Here is a 19,906-nt window from a genome sequence, read left to right on the forward strand (position 1 = left end):
AAAAATGGTTGGAAAAGTGAAAAAATTGGGTTAAAAGTCCCAATATAAAAAAGAAAGTCAGTAAGTGACACAGCACATTTTACACCCGTGAAAATCCGGGGCGGGCAGCTACTTAGGTGTGTAATACACAAACATAACTCCTTTATGTAAATATATTCCACTTTTATAATTTTATCATCATCTATGTAAAGTATCTAGACGACAAGCTAGATCGGATTTTTCATCCTCGAAACAGCCACATACCTAAAATTTTTTATCCAAATCGTTAAAGCTGTTTCCAAGATTCCCGAAATAAATTAATGCACGAAAAATGCTCGTTCAAAGGTATTAGACAGATAAAAAGCATTTTTCATCTAATATTATGTTTACTGTCAATCAAATTTATGATTGAACTTCTGTCAATTAAAGTTGATGTTTTGAAACGCATTGCCGAATTGCCGCGCCATACTTTGCATACTTTACAGTATCGCTCGGTTTGTGGATTTCGTATAAATGACTTTCTTGACGTAAAAATGTTACAGGCTCGGTCCAGTGCCTTACTAAATGCCTTACTAAATCCATCTTGGTAGCATGTCTGTGGTTTCAAATCATAACAATGGATTTTAGGAGTATGCGCAGAGACAGAGGAATTATCTAATATAGTATATAGACAATCAAATTCTGCAAAAAATTAGTAAATTTAACCGTGCTTTCACTGATTATTCGCGATAGTTTTTACTTTACACGGAACAAAGTCTCTTTTTACCCGACAGCCTGAAGGAAGGTTACTAAAATAAAAATGGGTATTTTCTTTTTTATGTAAGTAGGTAGGTATCTAATGTAAAAAATTTCAGGGATTTACGTTTTATTATATTAGATTTTTTTACAATATGTAAACCGTATTTATTTGTAATGAGTTCCCGATATTTTGACACCCATACCATCCCAGCCTATATACGTCCCACTGCTGGGCACATGCCTCCTCTTAGAACAAGAGGGCTTGGGCCATAATTCTCACGCGGGCCAGTGCGGATTGGGAACTTCACACGCAGCATTGAATTGTTTCGAAGGTTTATGCAGGTTTCTTCACGATGTTTTCCTTCACCGCAAATATATTTGAAAAAAAAAACACGGTGTAGTACTTCTCGTAACAAATACCTATATCTAAACACAATTTAGTTTTGTTAATTATTTGATGAAATGACTGGTCATTTACTACCGATAATTAATATTGGCTTGCCCAACTCTAGTACTCTGCATCCTTGACTTTGGGCCGGCAACACAGTGTAACCTAGCAATTATCGTAGTGGTTTTTGCAAAACATCAAACAAACTTAGCACAAGCTTTATCGTGTGTTAGCTCTCGTTATTTATGAAAGAAAGACGGCAAAATAACATTTGCGCGGAATTAGCAAACAATATAATAAAATTAGACCGTGCGTTGTCTGTTAATCAATCAGTCAGTCACGTTACTTTTAAAGATATAAATTTCTGTTGCACTGTTTGACTTCTCGATGGGCATATGTATCCACTGGTTCCGTGTAATATGCCACCACATGAAATCTAATTTGAGCATATTTCCGACAATGCATTTGTGGGATTTCAATGAAATTAAAGCTAATAGATTTCACGTTTGACGTTGTTTCTAGCGACGCTTGAATAAACTAATTTGGTAGCTATTACACGGCTGTTTGCGAGAAAGTCTGTGATTGGTTGAAAGTAAACAATTATACTATAAGCAAATTCTATAATGATAGAAAACCTCACTAGGTACTGCTCGTTTTAAATGATACCATAACGGATAACTCACGTATGAAATCGAGTTTAGCTCTACATGTTTCGGGCTAATCCGTAACCCTTCTTCTGGAAGCAACACGACTCGGCGGCTGCTGCAACACGCGGGAGCTTTATCCCTGGAAAGTGTTAAGTTCCCCCGGGTCGCAGACAAATATGTAGACAGCAGCTTGTATTTTTGAATTATTAGAAACTGCTCTAACGATAGTCAAAATACCACAAACGGGACTTATCACGCTAAAACACACGAATAATATTTACCTCGACGTTTCAACCTCTTTTACGTTTACTTCATGTGGCGTTTTTCTGCTTGAAAATACAATTTCGAGATGCCTATTTTCAATTAAAGTATATCCTCTTAACAAATAGCTGAACAACCACTATACGCTAAGTTATATATTTGCTTGTTTGACCAGGCACTTTTTTTTAATAAGCAATCTCTAATTTGACAGTAAATATTTTATAAGCAAAAAATTACTCACGATCTTTGTGTAATAAAACACACTTTCAAAAGGCTGTCCTTTGATCGCATGACCTTATGAATTTAATTTTACACTGTAGCCTTAATTATTTAATTAATACAACATACAATACAACTTGAAACCTACTTAAATTCCTCCCACTTAAGTTCCTAAGAGGGTATAGACAGGCACGCGAAGCCGTGGAATTAAGATAGTCTTCATTTTTTGAATCCCGCAGCGAACCGATTAAATGGGAGTAACAAGCGCGCAGTTTTCGTTGTTCTTTGACTTCCAACTTTCTCAATAAAAGTAAGTACTGTTGATCTAAAAATCTGCTTTGTGTTCGAGTTCCCGATGGCGTTATAAATAGAATTAAACTAGGGGAAACTGGGGGCATATGACGCACTGTTCCAATAAAACCTACCTATTCCATAAGGTAACAATTCATCATCCCAGCCTATAGACGTCCCACTGCTGGGCACAGACCTCCTCTCAGAACAAGAGGGCTTGGGCCATAGTTCCCACGCGGGCCCAGTGCGGATTGGGAACTTCACACGCACCATATTATGTTATTTTTTTATTATAAATATGTTCATTTTATTAATAATATTGTATCTTTTACTCTAAGTGTGTTAATAAATACTTTTTTTATTCTATTCTAAAAGTCTGTAAGTATTGCACATTTTTCATTTTCATTATTGTCAAAAAAACACTTTGATACCAAGTTATGTATGACACTTAATTAATACTTGTACCTGTACAGGGTGATGTCATATGAATTGAATGAAACACTCCATTTAATTCATATGATAAAACCGATGAAAGATTGAAATGCAAAACTGAAATCGCAATAAAGTGCTATTTACCCCACCCTCCCTTACTCTCAAACAAAATCAGGTCAAGTCTTTAGGTTAATTGCAAAGAATAAATTATGAATGAGACTTTTTTTTCGACTGGATGGCAAACGAGCAAGTGGATCTCCTGATGGTAAGAGATCACCACCACCCATAAACATCTGCAACACCAGGGATATTGCAGATGCGTTGCCAACCTAGAGGCCTAAGATGGGATACCTCAAGTGCCAGTAATTTCACCGGCTGTCTTACTCTCCACGCCGAAACACAACAGTGCAAGCACTGCTGCTTCACGGCAGGATTAGCGAGCAAGATGATGGTAGCAATCCGGGCGGACCTTGCACAAGGTCCTACCACCTTCAAAGACTGACAGTTAAACTCGTTTACTTGTAAGCCCTCTTTTTAAATTCTCTGGAGATACTATCTCAACCAAACTGAGAAACAATAAGTAACTATACCTAGGTAAATACTATATTAAAAGCAAATTAACAATATAGGTACAAACTTTAAAAAAAATCTATCACATTTTTTTTACTACATATTGTGCCTGTGCAAGATTGCACAACTTTTTGGAGTATTTTAGCTTTTAAAGTTTTTTATTGTCTATGGTTTTCAAATTTCATCCAAATTTATCCAACTGTACTTATTCGTGTGAAAGAGATAGGCATTCATACAGATAGAGATACACACACTTTCGCTTGTGCTATCGCATTTAGAGACAAAACATTTTATTAAGTGGAATAAAATACGCCTGTTTATTTCCGATGCAACTGTATTGGACGCACGTGACCTTCGACTTAAGCCAAAAATAACTGCATACGAAACCGATTGCAATAAAAAGTGGAATTATTTAGCTCCGACTGTGGAAAAACAAACGGACATTCAAATAGCGCATGACATAATCGCCACACAAATCCGGGCCACTGTGCCAAATCGGCCGCAGTGGTGGCGCTCTTTTTTGGCACGCATTCAAGGGGTTATAGGTGAATGTGTCTTGCGTGTGTGAGACATTGCTCCTGTATTGTCGAAATATCTAGATGAGACAATACGCTTTAAAAAGTTTGAGCCGAACCTATGACATACAGGAACAGATGTACCTAGTGCATAACGGTTTTCCATCGGGGAAAGTCGGATCTTAATCGGAATACGACGGCACATAAAAGTGTCAATCAATTATTGTATTAAGTGAGTAATATTTCCATATTATGCAATATCATGGAATTTAATTATTTACCTAGTGTCAAATGTCAAAATGAAAATGTGCTGCTGTGCGATGGGTACTGAAACTATGTAATGAGAGAGCATGCTAAATACGAACTTTTCCGATAAAATACGATGGAAACTTTGATGAACTACATATATGTACTCCTTATTTTTGTTCTATTTTTAAATTCTGCTTTTTTTAATTTGACTTTAACAGTATTAACTTGTAACGGTGCAACTTTGAAAAACAAAAGGTCGCTTACTATTTCTGGTGTACAATAAAGAGTAAATTGTATTGTATTGTTCCCAAAGCTACACCCGGGCGAAGCCATACGTATTATACTTACTAAACTATAAGCCTTCCGTTAAAAATATTTAACTGATGGTGAAGACTGCATTAAAATTTAAGCGTAGGTACAAGGTAGGGTCTAATACCTTAATAGAGTACATGTTCCGATATTTTTGATCACTTGCCCGCTCCGAAATATCTGATAGCGACTGTACAGGGAGGCCTATGTCCAGCAGTAGACGTCTTTCGGCTGATATGATGATGATGATGATGATGAGGACTGTACATACATAGGTAAGGTACATACAGAGGGACAGACAGTAGGATGTGAATTTAGTTTATACTACGTAAAGATTCATTCCTTCCCCATTCCGAGTTCATTTTGTTAAATAAATTAATACTTGAATGATTCTGAAATAATATTTTTTCAGTAGGTAACAATATTGTTGAAACCTAATATTTTTTAAGCGATTTAAGTGTTCAAAATGGCATACTACATTTTGAGGTTACGAAAATTCAGATTTATGAATATTGGGGAAAAAATAAACATCGTTATAACCTGACTAGCTTTTAATAGATATCTATTTGTATACTCTGGTATATTTAATAATGGTACCAAATCTAGTATTAAAGGGAATTACCTACCTACAAGTTCACCGTGGGAACTAGATCGACCAATCTGGTGAATTGAAAGGGTCATTCTATTTAAAATTGCGGTCAACGCGGTCAATTTTACGTTGCCGTCGAGTAAATAAAGTTTTAAATTTACTGTCATCATTTTCGAGAGCGCGAGAACAGCTGAAAAGAGCTGTGCGCTTAAAATACAAAAACGTACTTAAATACATTCAACTACAAGACGAGAAAACAAAGATAAATTAAAAAAAATATATCTCAGAAGTAAAACGTTGACTTTTAAATGATTTGCGTTTTTAAGAGGTTCTTTCTTATACGAGTATGTAGTTATAAAGGGTGTTAAACAAGTCAACATCAAGCTGAAATTAGTTCAAACTAATTAGCAAAATTCAAACTTCGTATCTTGCCGTCCCGCTGACGCTAATATTATTTAATACTAGAGTGAGAGGGACGGTACGAAACGAACTTCAATTTTCGAATTTTGTGGTAGCCCCCCTGGTCATAACAGCTATCAGAAAAATAAAAAGCAAAAACTTTCCGGCTTTACGTTGAAAACTAGACTGAAACGCGGCATCATAAATGTTATTTGGATTTAAAACCTACTAGACTCGACACTAGGTAAGTACATTTACGGTTTCAAGGTAAATATCAAAGTCTAGTGATAAATACTAGTCAAATTTAACATAGGAACTTACGTAATATAGAGACGCACATGTCGAATAAAGCCCAATTTTTTAGCTAAATTAAGTATTTCGTTTATGTCGTACGCATCTCCTTTCCAGGTATCCCATAAACAAATTAGAAATACAAATAAGACACAAACCTAGACAATAACTTCTCTTATCTATTCTTGTCAGTCTGTTAACTTAGCAGAACTACCCGGCATATGATTTTCAGAAAGCCGGACAAGGCAAGCGGGAGGTCGTCGTATTACAATCGGGCATTTCACTTGCTAATATCGCCCGGGCATAATATATCCCAGTACCTTGTTCCTTGTTGTATAATGTATGCCTATGGAATATGTGCAGCATTTTAAACAGTTTTTAAATTAAATAAAGGACATTGGAGTGGCGACAGTTACATAAGTAGTGGGTATAGTTACATTAAGTTAATTTACTGGCCTCAAATATAAATAAGCACCGCATTTATTTCATACTTAAAACTACAACCGTGTACGGTTAAAAGCATAAATATATATTACGTTACAAAGACGTCAAAAATATAATAACACATTTATCTATAATTCGTGTCTTTTAACTAGATGTCTAATCACTTTTTTCACCAAAATTCACTTGATTTTAATATTTCTTTTTCATTTGAAAAATCTTCGTTAAAATCTGACGTTATTTCTTGATTGAAACATGTGTATAATCTGTAGTAGCATAGACTAGCGTAGAGATGGTGGAAAATTTGACACTTTTTTTTAAATCGAGTAATGCGCGGATAAATAAGCGATTTTGATTTACTTTCCTTAAAATTAAAAAATAGTTACTGCTTTTATAATTGAATAAACAGTGTTTGTAATTAAATTAAGTATTGTAAATAATAAAATAGACAAAAATACCTTGATCATTTAATAAATAATCGATTAACTGAACAGATAAATTATGTTGCAATAGGTTCTAGGTTTCACATCGCTAAATGTCAACGGTCGGGTTAATGGCGTCTTTATTTACGTTTGTCATAAATTGCATTGGAATACAATATATACACCTTTATGCCACTAAACATAAGGTCGATGTATACATATTATGACGCTATGGCTGTATATATATATATTCATTCGACCGTACAATAGAAGACTAGGTATTTAGGAAGTGATACTATTTTTCAATTACTCGTATATAGGCATAATTTCAGATGCAGAAACCTAACTTCGAACTGATTCATACGAACGCAATGTCATTTATTTATATGTCTGTTTAAGCTCACTAAAACAGGTTACTCATACAGCGGACAAAAGGTGTGGGTCAAAAACGTAACACGAGAATGGGTAAAACAATTGAGACTCACGTTTCGCGGTGGGGCTGAGTACCGGCGCGGGCGCAGTTGGCGTCGCCGGCGGCTTGGCGGTCACTACGTCATTCGATGCCTCGGCTAAAAAATAAAAACATAATGTCAAAAATATGAAAAAAAAACCTATTGTAATCTATATCTCACTGCAAATTTACAAAAATATTCCTTTAGAATAATAAAAGTGTATTGAGAAGGGATTTCCTAAAATTCCCACGCAATAAAGCTAGTTTGAAGATAAAGTAGGAAGAATAGGCATTTGCTGGCAGTTGTTATACATAATATGTACATATGTCTACACTTAATGTATAGATTCATGAAATAATTGGTGTGCAGCTTTTTTGGAATTACACTTAAGAGATATGCTACGAGTAGCGTGAGTAAAGTGTTGACTTTACATGGACTAAGTTTCCCTCTAACTCTCTCACTACAGTTACAAATTGAAGATTTACACACCAGCTCTACAAGGAGTAACAAAAGTAGCTCCTCACTTTTGCACCTTGTAGGTACTTTTACATTCACATAGATAACGTCATACAAGATCAACAAAAGATATTATTTACCAAATACCTACAAAAGCGAAGTTAGTTTCAATTCTGACTATATATATTAAAGTATTCCCACTGATTATTCTTCATAATTTTTTATTAAAAAAAAACATAGCTCATTTCTAAGAATGTTGTTCTTTGTGGGTACGCTCTAGTACATGTATACGTAACACATAAATAATTATCTCTTTGAATGATTTTTTATCAAAGCTTCTATTTGGGTAAATATTCAGCGTTTGCGGCCTTTTTTGTTCCTCATTCACGTTTCGGCGAGTATTATAAAAAAAATTATGATTAGGGTTATTTTTTTTATGAAACCTAGAGGCAACACCGATGCTAAATCTACTGCGACTTGTTCTTCAGTTATGCTTATAAAAGTGGGATTGTACCAACGATTAACCTAGCGGTCAAAACGTTCGAATATTCACTTACTTTGTAAATTTTTAATTCTTTTAAACCAAGTCAAATGTTTACCAAACACGACAGTGGTGAAAAGCGGGATGGATTAATTACATTGACCGAAACCATTCCGTCGAGAGCGGTATTACGTCAAAGTTGCCGAAAGTTGCAGCTGGCACTTTTGATAATGAACGAACTCTTTCAATTTTTCAGCTCAATTTGGTAGATGAAATATTATATTGAAGCTGTTCTTCTGTATATCGCGGCTTTTTTTATAAAATACGGTAAAGATTATTGCGATTTTTACGGTAATTATAACACTACCTATTTATTCATGCGCAGCGTCACGTATCAGAGGTACTTCTGAATATAAAATATTCTACTTATTAATAGTAATTTTTACACGATTGAGCTAAGTACATACTTAAACTAAGATTAAAATTCGTTTGACCATAATTTTCTTCGACTTTGGACTTCTCATAGACTCTTGTTCGAAATTCCTTATTTACCACCCTTAAGACACTATGTACTATAGTTAATTTAATACTGGCCGTTTTTCTGTCAGTTCCATTTTCCTAAAAACGGCGCAGTGCAACTGATAGACATATAACAAATGTTTTTTTTTATATCTTTATTTATTATGGAGCTTTGATCAAAAGTTAATGAACATGTCAGTTCCCAAAGGCCTTAACTATAAAAACACCACAACAGCCATACGATTTAAATGAGTAACGACTCGTGCCAAGAGGGACATGACATGTCCTCCAAACCATACCACCGGATCTCCTGCCACAGGGTGGCAAACCTGCGCACGGATTCTCTTACACAGAACTCGAAACAAATGTCTACCACAAATCTGTCTACTCACTTATCTAAAAATCCGTATACAAATCTAGCAGCCTGCGACCAAGGTAACAAATGTTAGAGTTAGAAATTAAGCAGAATTACTGACTTAACAAAATAAACGTTTTTTTTTAATAATTACGATATTAGATAATAAATTCAATAAACTAACTTAAAATTGAAGAAGGCTGTTGTGTTGGGGTGTTTGAGGCTTTCGGTTATTTAATTAACACCTTGTATAGTTAGTAAAATTTAACACGGCTTAAAACTCGAAGACTACAACGTACTTAATTGCTATTAAATCATAAAATAAATGCACTGTCAACTCACAGTAATGGCGGCATATACGATGGATATAAATATTATATGTATTTGAATTTAATTTAAGACTCGCGCTTTGTTATTTCGTTTGTTTCTTGCTTTAATTTTATCGGACTTTATTAGGTCAACAGCGCCAACTATGGGGATTATTAGATCGATGCTTTCATTTTAATCCGTCAAACAAATGATTGAATAGATAAGTTAGTATAAACTGGACTCTCTCAAAAAGAACTGCATAATTTTTCGCTTGCGCAAAGCTTCGTAGACAAAGGCGGTTGAGTGAAGTTGTGCAAAGTATTTCCGTAAACGGCATTCTCACAAAGGGCTTAGTTCACTACGTCCTAATAACATCGAGAGGGAGAAAGACAGAAAACAAATATGAAGTCGCGTCTTTGTAAACAATAAATTATTGGGAGGCCGGGTGCTCGAGCCCGTGTCGCTTCGTATATAGCTCGTCAGAGCGTTTTCACTATTCCATTTCTTATTCCTCTTCTGGGGTAAGAAGACAGGTAGACTTTAATATTATGTAAGACATACGTTGTTTATGTACCTACCTCGACAGTTTGAATATTGACAGATCATTCGAAAATCTGGTAGCTTTGTCAATCTATAAGTACCTACTTATGAATTTTTCTTTTGAATAAAACCAAGTAAAACGATGCTTTAAAAAGTCGTTATTATTAACCCGTCTGTTTCTGTGTCACGAATTGAACATATAACCCGAACTTTACGTTTATAGTCTGTTACGTTTACATTTAGCGATATCAATAATTTCAACACGATTTTAAGATACAAAAACACTCACCATAATTTCAGTGTAATTTGTAAAGTGATACGTTTACAAAATATCATTCGGGCGAACAATCAGATTAAACTCGGACGGGCTTCCTGCCGCGGTGTTTTTGCTAAGCAATCGATCCTCGGGCCACAGCTGGGGATTAATTTAGATCATTATATTCTAGATAAATCTAAAATTAGCCGGTGCAACTAACCACTTTTTAGGACACTTTCTGTGAATGTGTTTCAGCTGCTGAGCGGTTGATAGTACTAAAGTGCGTTTAGCACAGGCACCCATGTAGTGGTAACCAGGAAGTTCATGGATGCTCACGCACACGGGACTTGGCACGGCTTTGTCAGCTAGCACACCGGCAGGGTGCTCGCGTGTCAGTTAGTTCAGTTAAATAAACGTATTACTGCGGTTCTAATGAAGAATGTAAAAGTGCTGAATTTGGCAATTTTGTTTTAAGCTTATCTTAAGTTTAATTATCTATAGAGGTATTTACGGCAACGCCGAGGTATTTGGAATTAAAAGATACGGGAAAGTAGTCATACAGTTATTCCTTTTCTGACGACATGGAAATCGAACAAAAAAATATCTTTTACTTAATGTGTGGGAGAGATGTTACTAGTATTAGGTACTGTATTAATTTACTGAAGTACCTAATTCTAATAAAAGTAATTATACTCTTCTTGAAAAGTTCATGCTTGAGTAGGCGGGCTAAATGCTCTTTTAATCATACTGTCAGATCCGAATTTATTACTCATAAAATAGCTAAAAAAAAACATAATTACCTACGTAGCGACACCTATTAATCTTAACTTTGCAGGTCAATGTTTAGAAGGATTCATACAATAAAAATGTCATTCACTCACCAATATAAAACTAAACCTCATTTTTTTTTGTTCACAGTATTTACACAGGTAAATAAAATACTTATAGTTAAAATTTCGATATCATTAATTTGATGTCACAGTAAATAATAGTCATTGAGCAACGTTTTCAAGAAGGCTGTGGGTACGTAGCACAAAACCCCTTCCAGAATATATTTACGACTCCGTTAATAATTTATTAGAAGCAATTACTTCTAATTTGTTTTCGTCCCACAAGGGCAGTAGAACCGCTACCCAAAATCCCTGCCCACATTATTGACAGAGCCCTTAGAAGCGGCAAACATTTTCAAATAAAGTTGCCTGTCTCAATCACTGTTAAATCTGCCGAAGTCTTAATTAAAGCGGATCCAGCGAAGCATCTAAAGGAAATTTTAATACAACTCAATAATTTAATGAAGTTGGATGGCTCTCGATAAAATGATGAGTTGATTTTACGAGGGCCGCGATAGGCGGCCGTAGCGCGGGCTCGGCACTGAGATCTTAAAGGCTAATTTTCCTGTGGAAATCGGAAGAAGTGCTGCTTTTTCATTCGCCGCTATATAACGCTTTGTGTGTGTAGTAAGGAAAAAGGTTTACTTGACTTTCACAGCCCCTTTGTTTAATCTGAAGTGGTGCCCTTTTATACTACAGACTGCTTTGCGAACATTTTATTTCTGTGCTTAAAAGCCTATTTAGGTAGCTGGCATTTACAGGCCTACTCCACCTCCACCAAATACGGAATCTAATCTCCCCTTTGACAACCGATTTGTTCAGTACTAGATGACCCGCTTACCTGGGTAAGACGCTTCGAGTTCTTTAACCTGACGGGTCTATTTGGGAAATGAACTTTTCTCTATTGTCCAAAAGGGGAGCTGCGTTCAAGTTTTTAAAGGCTGGAAATACTAGATTGGTCAGTGAATTTGCGTGGTCACGATTCCAATTGGTTAATAGTTATAAAATAAAGTCCTCCAAATTTTACTCATCAATGGACAACCCACATCGCTTCTCGCTTCGTTGGGAGCGAAATCAAGTGAACAGTGTTCTCCAGATATCGGAGAAATTTGCAAATAATGTATTTAACACCGGGCCGGTAGCACTTTGTTTCAACAAAATTAAATTATCTGAGAGATGCAGGCTGTAATTCGTTTAACTGTCAAACAAATTACCAAATTGAGTCTCATGAAAAACTTTAAATGAAGAAAACAATCAAATTAATCAAATCATAATGCTCTGCCACTATACTATTACGTGCTCTTAATAACAACCAATGTACTTTTCTAACTTATTAACGGTTACTTAAAACACTGGTATTATCATTTCTTGGTACACCGTTTACTTATTATTTATTATATGTTAAAGTCAGCGGTCATTGCTGCTGTTGTATACAAACAAACATTATGCAATCTTACGCGTGCCGCGACAATGCTGTTTAAGATTATCACCACACGTGGTTAATATTTGTCATAACCGGCGGATAGCAAAAAAAAAAACACCGTGGAAAAAACTCACCGAAAAACAAAAGCACTTCTGGTGTTGAGAGGTAACCTCACTAACAAATCCAATAAAAAAGTGTCGGGTCAAACAGACCACGGCACTGGCTCGCGGGGCCAGAGGGCGACTGCGACGGGCACGCGCCCACAACGGACGTTCTATATGTAAATCACAATAAAATACCCGCTTTGTGCACTGATTGCGACATGCTGGACTAAACACCCAACCGTCCTGGGTTCGCTCGCATTCACGAATCGAACAATACCAAACCAAACGCACAAAGTTTCAAGGCCTACATTCCAGCGAAAATGTTACAGATTCCACTCATGAATTAATTTACAGCGTTAATAGCAGCCTAATACCGAAATGCTAGGCATAGCTTATTCAAATTCATTAAACATGACGCCTTAATTATGCTGATAGCGAAAACTTATAAATACTTAATACAAATTTGAACGTCAAAGGCCGTCATTCAATAGGTAACTTGACCAACCAATTTTCTCTTACAATGATCAATTTGATAAATCCTATATTAAATTTATGTCGTTGGCAACAGAGAAGCAAGCCAGAAATCGAACTAATGCGTGTTGGCAATGGTATTGATTCTGAATATCACACATAATATGACTTAAGAAATGTAAATCGACGAGGTTGCTTCTTGTCTTTAAATCTCATCGGTTTCAACTTTTTCTAGTTCTCCTAAGTGTTGAGTCACTGAGACATAACAAATGAAATCCAGTCAAGGTCGCAGAGCGTTGAGAGTTTACGAGTAATACCCACAAAAACCTTAGGACACACTGTAGGACCCGGTATAAAGGGCTAAGGCCTAAGGCTGACCTAACTCCAGAACTATGCCAACGCGATTTCAATACACGTCTATCAATGCATAGGACCTCTTTGTCAGGTTACCGTAATGCGAAGTTCCGTGCGCTGTGATTGACGTACAATTATATTGTCCAAAGACGAGGTGTGGCGGACTGTCAGACTAATTGTGCGCGACCAAACAGTTGGTCCGACGATCCATCACCCTGGATGTCACTGATGTCAGAGACACAGTATTCAACGTTCCACTGACCGACCTTAAAGTGGGGCATGCGGATAACGCCTTGCGAATAAAAAGTTTGAATTGGTCAGCAAAATTTTGGGTCGAATTGGGCCAGCGTTTTAAAAGTTCTATCCAATCAGTATGCTTATAAATCCGGCGCGTGTAGGTGCTAGGACAACTTAGAAGTTCTTAATCTTAAGAGTTTTTATTCGCCGATAAATTGCTCTATGATTACACGAACAATTGTTTGTTAATTTATGCTTTAAATCAAGTTAGATTAACTATGGATTATTTAATTAACTACTTTTGATACCTATTTCATTTAAACTGATAGAATGGCTTTAATCCAACTTGATTTACTCTTTGAAAACTCAACCATTCTAAAGTCTAAATCAAATAGGTATTATAAATATCTATCATTTCAACAGAAATTTCAGTTGAAATTTTAAGACCGGCTCTATTACCATCCTGGTTAGATTAACCCAGCGAAATTTTAATAAAACTAATATATTACGGTCACGACCGGCAAGAACTTGAATTAAAGCGGTCTCTTTCAGAAATGGGGGAAGTTTTGTACTGTTCAGGTTAAGTACTAAGCCCAGTTCGAGGCAACTCAGACTTGCCTTAGCTGCCTCACAATGAGGTCGTGGATACTTCGCTATTAAAAACACTTGTAACAACCAGTTGTCAGGTTAAGTTTTAATAGTACTTATCTGTCTAGCACTCAGTAAATTGTATGCAGGAAAACCGTTAATTTTGTCACGATAAAAGAAAGATGTAGATATGGGAATCTTTTGATACTAAAGTAAAAGTAAAAAAAGTAAATATCTTTATTTGTAAACACAAGAATGCTATACATACAACAAAGACAGTACATACAAACTAACACAAGTTTTAACTTGCTAACTAGTAGTAGGTAGACCATAATATCTTTAACGAGCTCCCGATATTTCAGTGCAGGTGCATGATCATGGGATTTCAAACATAAATTACCGTGAATCATTTAAAACTGTTAAAAATCAGGTACTTATTGTTCGTAACACGAACCACAGACACTGACCACAGAGACTGTTCTTTGAAATACGGTAAAGAACTTTAAATAAGCTGAAAAAAGAACAATGTCATAGGAAATAAACAATTTAAGTACCTAGCTATTCAATAGCTAATTGACTGAAGCTCCAGTCATATGATTTTCACAGACAGAAAATAAACTAATATTTAGGAGACGCAACAACAACTGCCAGAAGCTATCTGATAAATAGACCCCACAACTAGACCGGATTGCATCATTACAATTCAATAAAATTCGCGTGGGAAACACATCCGTGGCGTTCCTTTCGGACTCTTCATTCACACGATCAACACCTCTAACCAACGTAAATTGACCCAATAAACATGAAACCGAAGAAAATTTGCCGGTCTAATTATACTGGACGTTTTATTAGTAAAATCGTCAATGCGTAGGTGATTATGCAAGAGCTGATTGTCCGCACACAAAATGTGTAGTGCGTTATATATTTTCAATGGAGCGAGGAAATCGCTGGAGTAATCAAAAGGACGGAACTGTGCCTGTCAGAATAACGCAATGCGTCGGCGCACCTGTATTTTTGATAGTGAAAAGTGAAGTACCTACATTATAATGTTCCATCCGGTGAAGTAATTTGCGATTTACGAGCTACAACGACAATTACAAAATTTACATATTTCGCTACTACTAGGGTGAATTTTGTGATTTATTTTTCACTTACGTAGTTTTACAAAAAATCCATTTGGCTTGGTACATAAGAATTTAACTCGATTTTTAATAAATCGAAGAAAAACTGTTTTATATTTCCAGTCAATTCAATTCAACTCAAAATTAAATTACACCTAAGTCTGGTTGTTATGAAATGTTTCGTAAGAAAGCACGAGACCATCTAGCTATTAAATATTTATAAAATCTGATAGAATATTGATAAAAGGCTTTTTACTTCAAAGACCTCTAAACCCCTTGATATAATCCTATAAAGAAACTTTTAGGACTGTTCTCCCCTCACTTTGGGTATTATGTTGTTCAAGGTTTTTTTCAATAGTTCTTATAATTATTTTCTCAAAAATGTCCGTAAAAGTTGACATTATTCTTTACATATCAGAAGGTGAAGTGCATAGTTTATGATCAGCGAAAAATTAAAAGGTTAAAGAGATTGCAGGCGCGCTAGCTCGACAATAATGAATTAGCGTGCCTGCAATCAGTCACATTTTTTCTTAAAGTTAAAAAGGCCATGGAAATGTTGGCACAAGTCGTACAGCCAAGTCTAATGGCCGGTATCAGATATTTTGTTGGATTCCGGACTTTTTCTATTGGGTCTGAAATAGCTTGTGGTGTTTTCGGTGGAAAAATACACCTGCAGTATATTTTTAATGAAAAAAGGCGGGAAAGCATAAGAAAAATATTGGAATAAAATTAAATTTTATTATATATTTTGAGAAAAAGTTTATTCTATTTCAGAATTATTCACCATTTTTGAGAAAAGCTTTATATTAGTCTCGGCTGGAATAGCAATTGCTGGCTTCGTATTAGTTAAACGGACTCTCAAGCTCGTCCGTTTAATACTCATACTCAGCCAGCAATTGCCTACTTCCAGGCCACGACAATAATCTACTAATATATATGCGCGCACAATGGTTCTTATGAAAAAGACAATATATTGATGAATAGAATACGAGTACATGATGCTTTTGTAAGAAATACTCCTAAATTCGCGATGTTTGGTCTCTCCTATACATTTATGTTTTTTTTTCGTGTCGTCAACAATACATTACGTTCTACTGATGTATGAATGCAAACCTAGCGAACCGACAACGAACCCTCATATAATAAAGTGCAACATAGTTCGGGTGCATTGACCCAATACAAACAAATAGTCCATACGTGTGCTTCCGATCATTCACTGTAAACTTATACAATGTATATTTAATAAAAGTTGTAAGCTTCAAATGAAAAAATGTTACTTCTTTTCCTACTTTGTATAGCGGCATAAACTTGACTTCAATTACTTTACGTTGTTGCCATTGCATAGTTACTGAGCGTAAAATCTTCCTTGTTATTTTGTCGTCTTTACAAATAAATCTTTAAATAAGCTCCTTTTTATGTAAAAAAAGAGTCCTCCAAAATGAATTCTTTCTAAACAGTGATACTCAAAGCGATGGAAGGATGATTTTATCATAATTTTCGTGAATACCAAAGGGTCGACACCGCAAGCAAGCAAAAAACTTGCAAACTAAGCAAGGAAACTCAAAATATTTGGGTCAGATCTAATATTATATGACCAAATCAAAATCCAGAAACGTGTAGCGTTAGTTCCTTGTATGATTTGAGTGTGTTCTTTGTATGTAGTGCTTAATAGTTTTTCATCGTATTTTATCCGAAGAGTTTGTATTATCGTGCTCTCTCAATCAGCTTCAATATCACCTGTACATACAACCCCCCGCAGGAAACCTGAGAGCCTGGAAAAGGCAATAGTCTGGAAAAGGTAGAAGGTCGATGGGAAAAGACCACGTGGTCGCTCTCCTACCCGATGGTCAGATCTCGTTATTTAGGTCTCTCACCAGCCTGTCTGTCGCAAAAGCGCTAAAAGCTGCCGAAGACAGAAAAACATGGAGAAGCATAGTGCAACGAGCCGTCATGGCGACTGACGCGTCAGTACTTCACACTAGACACGACCTTCAGCAATGAAGATACCGACAGAGAAGAAGAAGAGAGATCACCCGTGCATAGGATCGCCATACGTCATGATTTGTCCTATATATCAGGATTTTTTGCCTTTTGTCAGGATTGCGGCCGGACTTAGCAAGTGTCGGGATTTTTAGAAATAGTTTTAAATAATGAAATGATAAATGTATGTAGCAAGTATTCAACAAAACGAATAAGATATCTTTCAAAACAAATTAAAGTAAGATAACTTACACGTAAAGATTATATATATTTTTTTTACTTAAGACTTTTGTAACAAACTACGCCAAAACTCTGTTAAAAGAATTGTCAGCACTTCTAATTTTTCCATATGGCAACCCTACCCGTAAAGTTGTTTCGAGATTTGACACTAAATAATAAAGTTCCATATCAATGGACATGAAAAGGTCACTCATTTAATACAACAATTGATTGACACATCGGGTGCCGTTGTATTTCTATTGAGATCCGACTTTTGCCGATGGAAATATATTATTCACTATACATAACCTGTAATAATAAATGTAACCTCTCTGGATATTATGTTCGTTGTGTTCTAAAAAACTTGGTTAAGTCTAGACTTAGCGAAACTATTCCTCCATTGCACCAAAAAGATTCCGAATTGACAGAAATATAATAAGTACACACGCTTGTTCATTTTTAGGTACAAATGCTTATGGGAGAACGTTACGAAACCCAAAACAGAATATTATAAAATTATTCAACAATATTCAGATCATTATAGCTCTGCGTGGAACACCCTCCCTTTTCGTGTATGGTGAAGAAATATTAAATTTCTTACTCACATTCATTTTTTTCCCACGTCCGTCATCGCTCTTAGAGCAATTATTCTTGCTGTGGGTGAATATATTATGTAATTTGATATCAGGTTTATACAAAATTATTACATTTGTATCAATTAAGAAGTTACAAAGGTTTATTTAGCTTTTTTTTTGTTTCTGGTCTCAGACATCTCGGTATATAATATATCTAAGCCCCACTGCGGAGCGCGGAGCCAAGCCTCCTCTCAAAATTATAGGGCTAGCCGTAGTTCCCACGCGGCCCCAGTGCGGATTGGCAACTTCACAGGTTTGAATCCTCGGTCCACTGCTTGAGAGGCCGAGATTTGACCCAGTGAGCTACCACGGCTTCAAACCATTAAGCTACCACGAGCTATATAAGTATAGACTAGCTAGGCTGACTAGGTTGTAATGAATACATTGCGTAATTGATAAATAATATTACACAGGATAAAATGTAAATCTTATGGTATTTAAAGAAATACTGTCGTTATCTACCGATTACAAGCACTTAGCACACAATTTAACTACAATGGGTAGGGTTTGTTTTATTGTTCCATTTTGCTGCTGTAAATTGCACCATCAGCTGCAGTCTTGTCCTTATTTCTTTTTGTTGTAAAATAATTCCTGGAAGAAATCATCCTGAAGCGATGAGACCTTGTAATAAATAATACCTTGTAATTATCTCTTTGTGTTTTCTGTATCACTTACTATTGTGGTGTACCTACAAATACAATATATCGATACCTTGAGGCTCAAAGGGCATAGAGGACCGGTAAAAACACCGGTAATAAAGCGACACATATTGTTACACTCCCTTTATTGCCTCAAAAAAAAAAGTACGATATACGGCGTAAAAACTGTAATTTATTCAACTGTTCTTTACGACCACCAAATATTTTACCGTTTATTTTGATTTCTTAAGACTGCAGCCTAATATAATCAAAAGTATGGAATAATAAGATTTTTTTACTCTCTGAAACGGCCTAATTTATTACCATAAAAAGAAGTTGAACTTTCCTACGACCCATTGAAAGCAAAAATTGTGACGATATCACCTTTATACCCTTATGAACTAAAATAAGCCAAGTTTACTAGATCTTAAAGTACATCTGATTCAGTCCTTGTGTTTTCACCATGGCGTATAGCGCACGTATCTCTGTAACCATACAGTTTTCATTCAATCTATATATATAAAAGAAGAAACTGACTGACTGACTGACTGACTGACTGACTGACTTATAGATCAACGCACAGCCCAAACCGCTGGGGCTAGAAACTTGAAATTTGGAATATATATTCCTTAATAGATGTAGACGCGCACTAAGAAAGGATTTTTCGAAATTCCCACGGGATAGGGAAATATCTAATTTTTTTTCGCTTCTCTGTTTGTAGTCGAATCTCCGAAACTATTGAGCCGATTTTAAAAATTCTTTCACCCGTTATTAAGCTACACTATCCTTGATTGACATAGGTACTTTTTATCCGGGATAATGCAAAAATTCCCGCGGATAGTAAATAAATTAATTCAACTTCGGAGTTAATTTAAAAAAATCTTACATATTATGTGATATGACTATCTCCAAATAACAAAGGCTACTTTTTCTTTGGGAAATTACAAAATTCCCATGGGATAGAAAAAAACTGAATGCAACTTCGGGGATGATTTTAAAAATTCTTTCACCAATAGAAAGCTACACTATTTCTCATTAGTATAGACTACTCTTCTTCGGGAAAATGCAAAATTCCCGCGGATAGAAATAAGTGAATTCAACTTCGGGTCTGATTTTAAACGTTCTTTCACCACAAAGTAAGCTACAGTATTCCTGATTGACATAGGATACGTTTTCCGGAAAATCCAAAATTCCCATG

The 19,906-nt window shown here is 35.7% G+C and overlaps 2 protein-coding genes across 7 annotated transcripts in view; one reads left to right on the plus strand and one right to left on the minus strand.

Annotated features, from left to right (window-relative positions):
- The window catches only part of LOC141427433 (putative sodium-dependent multivitamin transporter), a 214,150-nt gene that overhangs the window by 149,679 nt on the left and 44,565 nt on the right, over positions 1–19,906 (plus strand). The window lies entirely within an intron of this gene.
- The window catches only part of CAP (Cbl-associated protein), a 183,878-nt gene that overhangs the window by 102,307 nt on the left and 61,665 nt on the right, over positions 1–19,906 (minus strand). For 5 of the 6 annotated variants that reach the window (XM_074086862.1, XM_074086863.1, XM_074086861.1 and 2 more), the window contains one exon: positions 7,226–7,309. In XM_074086862.1, the coding sequence (XP_073942963.1) occupies positions 7,226–7,309 (84 nt within the window). Of the gene's footprint in view, positions 1–7,225; positions 7,310–12,495; positions 12,593–19,906 lie in introns of those variants that run through there. The other variant, XM_074086866.1, reaches the window with a different exon arrangement.

Source organism: Choristoneura fumiferana, chromosome 4 (genome assembly GCF_025370935.1).
Source record: "Choristoneura fumiferana chromosome 4, NRCan_CFum_1, whole genome shotgun sequence".
Taxonomy (NCBI): Eukaryota; Metazoa; Arthropoda; class Insecta; order Lepidoptera; family Tortricidae; genus Choristoneura; species Choristoneura fumiferana.